This window comes from Sprattus sprattus, assembly GCF_963457725.1.
Source record: "Sprattus sprattus genome assembly, chromosome: 9".
Classification (NCBI taxonomy): domain Eukaryota; kingdom Metazoa; phylum Chordata; class Actinopteri; order Clupeiformes; family Clupeidae; genus Sprattus; species Sprattus sprattus.
Window position 1 is genome coordinate 9,061,089 of NC_137928.1, and position 5,000 is coordinate 9,066,088.

At 49.4% G+C, this 5,000-nt stretch overlaps 1 protein-coding gene across 1 annotated transcript in view; it reads left to right on the forward strand.

The window, feature by feature from the left end:
- robo1 (roundabout, axon guidance receptor, homolog 1) overlaps positions 1-5,000 on the forward strand; it is a gene marked incomplete at its 5' end in the record, with an annotated part of 218,020 nt that overhangs the window by 205,102 nt on the left and 7,918 nt on the right. The window contains 4 exon segments of the mRNA XM_080844591.1: positions 424-849; positions 1,962-2,075; positions 3,754-3,892; positions 4,277-4,510. Of these exon segments, the coding sequence (XP_080700717.1) occupies positions 424-849; positions 1,962-2,075; positions 3,754-3,892; positions 4,277-4,510 (913 nt within the window).

A 5,000-nucleotide genomic window follows, 5' to 3' on the forward strand; every position in this document is an offset into this window, starting at 1 on the left:
ACAGCTGAGTGACAGCACGGGGAGGAGCGGAGAAGGGGGGGATGGGGGGCAGCCCTCTCTCCGTAGCGCCGGCGCTCCGTGTCCACCGGTATCCCCTCCACCTGCCGTCGGTTCATCTCGCTAGGCCTGCTCCAGCAAGCACTCGGTCACCTCCTCATACCCTAACCAGTGGTGTAGTGGAGAAGTGGGTATACTCTTAATTTTTTTTAAGCTGCCTATACAGCACAGGATAAACACCCTGTTTTGAGAAGTGGGTATACGCATTGCTGACTGAAAAATAAGAGGCTATACTCCGTATACCTGCGTATACCCTGGACTACACCACTGGGCCTGCCCAGCAAGCACTCGGGTCACCTCCTCCATACCCTAACCTGCCCCCCTTCCTTACCCCACCCCCCCCCCCCCGCCTTTTCTGTTATCCAGCCGACTGCATCGCCAACTACAACAACCAGCTGGATAACAAGCAGAGCAACCTCATGCCGCCTGAGCAGGGCATGTACGGCGAGGTGGACCTCTCCAACAAGATCAACGAGATGAAGACCTTCAACAGCCCCAACCTGAAGGACGGCCGCTTCGGCCCCGGAGGGCAGCCCACGCCCTACGCCACCACCCAGCTCATCCAGTCCAGCATCATGGGGAACAACGGCGGCGGCGGCGGGGGAGGAGGAGGGAGCGCCGGAGGTAACAGTGGGGGCAGTGGAGGTGGCAGCGTGGGCATGATGGGGGACATGAACGAGAAGCACTGCTGGAAGCCCTCGCCCTCCAGTCAGAAACAGCCGCAGCAGCACCCGGATGTGAGCTCCACGCAGATGCAGTACAACGTCATGGAGCAGAACAAGCTGAATAAGGGTGAGTTGGACAGCCAGCCTGAGCGAGGTGGAGGCTGAGGCTGGAAGGGTAGTACTGTTGTTATTTTTCCACACATCCTTTCATCTTCTTTCATTCCTTCTCATCTCATCTCATTTTCTGCCTGGGATTTAACTCGGGACTTGCTTTGTCTCGGGTCAGCGGCTCGGCTCGTCGGGAGAGCCGTGGAGCGTTCTGCATTCCTTCCTGCCAGTCGGGCTGTTTTTCTTGTCGTCCGCTCATCTTCCTCTGATCTCCCTTTCACATCTGTCATCCACACCTCTCTGAGCATACAGAGCAGCAACCAGAGCCTTGAGAGTTGTAGCGTCTCTAGTTGAGGGAGTTTTTTCCCCCTCATCTGGAAAAAAGAGAGTTGGGACTTGAGGTTTAGTGTCAGGTATCACTGAATGGGCACTTCTGGGATAAGCTGATCTTCTAAACAAACTCAGCTTATCCCCTGGCAGGGAAACTACCTACTTTAGGGAGAGCTACTTTTTTTCTTTGAAAAGGTTTCAGGTTGCCTTTAACCTTGCTAATACAACACCCATCCTCGTAACGTATCCTACATTCAATGCATGCTACCGCCTCTGTTACCATGTCATGCTAATCCCTAGCTTCATTTCACCACTGCAATGCTAACAAGCTATGTCCTCATCTGACTGCTAATATCTAAATATATTTTTTCTCCCTGTTCTTAAAATGTTATACTGAAACATCACATATGTGTCTCATCCCTACTGTCATGCCTCATCCCCCTGTGTGTGTGTGTGTGTGTGTGTGTGTGTGTGTGTGTGTGTGTGTGTGTGTGTGTGTGTGTGTGTGTGTGTGTGTGTGTGTGTGTGTGTGTTTGTGTATCATCCCTACTGTCATGCCTCATCCCCCTGTGTGTAAGCGTATTCTGCCTGAAATGCTCAGTCAGTTCATGAGTTGTTAATATGTAGATATATTGCTTTTTTAATTAATGATATTTATTAATCTATTTATGAATTGTTATTTATTATTATTTAGCTGTGGAAGAAGTCTGTTGCTGCCTACTGTCTCGTTGTCTTTGTGGCAACGACAATAAAGTACTTTGAACTTGAACTTGAACTTTGAGTTGTGCTATGTCCCCCCAGACCACTACAGAGGTGGAGAGAGCCCCATGCCAGCCACCATCCCCTACAGCCAGGGCCACGAACCCAGCACCGGCTCCTACAACAGCTCCGACCGCGGCACCAGCAGCACATCAGGTTGGCCTGCACTGCCGTCATACACCAGCACTACGACTCAGTTCAACTTGCTGAGTACTGATTTATAGTATGATTAGCAGAGTAGTTGGAAACCTGTCTACTCCGAGCCAAGACTACACACTGCATACAAGCCAAACGATGACAGGACAATGACTCTATTTAATGTCTTCATGAATTAAAATGTTTATTGTTATTATTTACGACGAACACTATGTTTAGGGCATTGACGCTAACTGCACAGTTAGCACTTCTGCATGAACATTGGCCGAGCTAACATTGTCTTAGCTTTGTTATGCAAGTCACCGCATGTACATGCATATGAATTGTTTTTCCTCACAGTTCATTATCTCGTGTTCCATTACTGTAGCTTGGATAATGTTTAATCACAGTTAGCTTGCTAGACTCAGTTTCTAAATCATAATTTTTTTTCTCAAAGGCGATAAATCACAGCTGCGCGCTAATGACAAATGAAGCTTTAAAAATGGTAATTTGGCCGACGCCGAGTCAAGCCGCTTCATCTTGCAGAGAAACGAAAAAGGGGAGATTCATGCAGACAAAAAGGAATTCAGGGAGGACTATAAAAGCCATTCATTAAAATCCGCAAAAAAGCTCCATCAAAAGGTGTAGCCGAGACACGCACCACCTGGGCTGCCACAGCCGCTGGTTAGCATGGAAGGCCTCGCATGACGGCGAATCCTCCAGAGGTTATGCTACAAAGAAACTAAGGACATGGTAAACAGCGTTCCCCTTCCCAGCCCCCTTTGGTGGATCTCTGGATCTGCCTCGTGCGCCACAGTTCCCCTACAGCGTGGTCGTGTTTGGCGACGAAAGCATTAATTACAACAATGCCCTCACCCGCTGCTCGCTGGGAGCCATCATGTTGTCAGAGCACCCAGCGGTTGCCCCCCCTATACCCCTTCCACACCCCCACCACGTACCCCCCACGACAAGGACAAATGAGGGTGGCTGGAGCCAGCACGCAAGGCTGCCGTCGCGATGCATCTTATCTATTTTCATATTGTATTTGAAGTTCAAAGCAATTAAAGCAGGGAGCCTTCCATGCACAGGGAGCCCACAGCTCATTGCCTTTGCATTTTAATACTTTGTTGTTAATTGGCCCCTGATGTTTTTTTTTCTTCCCATCTTGCTCCTCTTCTTCGGCATTTCACTTCCTCTCTTCTCTTTTTTTTTAAACCTTTTTTTTTTTGGCAACAGAGAGAACGGATGAGAAAAATGGATGTGTTTATTTGTCCGGTTATTTATGTGTTTTTGATTACCTGCCTTCAATTACATTTGAGCGATAATGTGCCTGGACGTTTTGCCTGGCGTACCTAACGAGCTGGCTTCCATTAGCGGGCGGGTCTCTGATGTGTAGAGGAGTCATTTTTCATCGGTGTCTTCCTCTGCCATCCCTCAAATGAACCTTGATGGTTGATGGCCGTTCAGCGCATGGCAATTTGTTTACGACGTGTATCGACATGTATATCCCTTTAAGTATAAGTGACATAGACATATTTTGGCACACGTTTGTCTGTGTGTGTGTGTGTGTGTGTGTGTGTGTGTGTGTGTGTGTGTGTGTGTGTGTGTGTGTGTGTGTGTGTGTGTGTGTGTGTGTGTGTGTTTGGGGGTATGGTCGTTCTTCTTTTACTGAATGGTTCTTTTGTTTGTGTTTCAACAGGGAGCCAAGGCCAGAAGAAGGGAACACGGACCCCCAAACTGCCCAAACAGAACACAATGAACTGGGCTGACCTTCTCCCCCCTCCCCCCGTCAACCCCCCACCCTGTGACAAGTACTCACATCTCTCTATGGAGGAAAGGTATGCACCGCTAACCCAAACACACAGACGAACTCTCCCTCTCTCACACACACACACACAGACAGACACACACACACACACACACACACACGCACACACACACATACACACTCACACACACACACACACACACACACACACACACACACACACATGTTTCTACATGCATTCACTTCCACACTCATAGAGACACATAAGGTCACAGATTGCATCATATTATTGACAGACAAAGATCCTCCATTTAGCCTTCACTAGCAGATCTTTCTATGGATATGTTTTAGAATTGATTTTACGGGAGCACATTCATATTGATAACTATATCTCCTCCTATCTCCCCTCAAGCAGTGCTCATTACCCACCCTCTCTCTTCCCCCGTGTCTGTAGTTATGAACAGGACATGCAGTGCCCCCTGCCCCCGTCCCGTATGTACCTGCAACCGGACGACCTGGAGGAGGAGGAGGACATGGAGCGAGGGCCCACACCCCCGGTGAGGGGCACGGCCTCGTCCCCTGCCGCCGTCTCCTACAGCCACCAGTCCACGGCCACCCTCACGCCCTCCCCCCAGGAGGAGATGCAGCCCATGCTGCAGGACTCGGGCGACGGCATGCACGACCGCAGGTATGCCAACGTCCACTCTGCCAATGCTAGTCGGAGCGAGCTAACGTCCACACCGCCAATGCTAGTAGGAGCGAGCTAAGTTAGCAGGAGAGCAAGATCATTTAAAAGCGTGTTTGAGGGCACATGGACATGTGGGGGTGTAGTGGTTAGGTTGTCTGTAAGTAGTTTTGGATGCAAGCATCGTCTATATACCTGACCTTTGACCTGATTACCGTGTTTGTGCTGTCAATGCTAGTCGGAGCGAGCTGGAGAGCAAGATCATTTAAAAGCTACTATGCTAGCATTTATATACAATATACATTACCGCCACCACTGAAATGTTTCTCTGTCCCTACATCCCTTTCCCCTGTAACAGTAACCCTAGGAGCACAGTGTATACCCACTACACTGGTCTTGCCTGTATCTGGTTTCTTAAGGGAGTTTTTTCTTGCCCCTGCTGCCATTGTGCTTGCACTATGGGGGTTCAGGCTCTGGGCTCTGTAAAGCACCT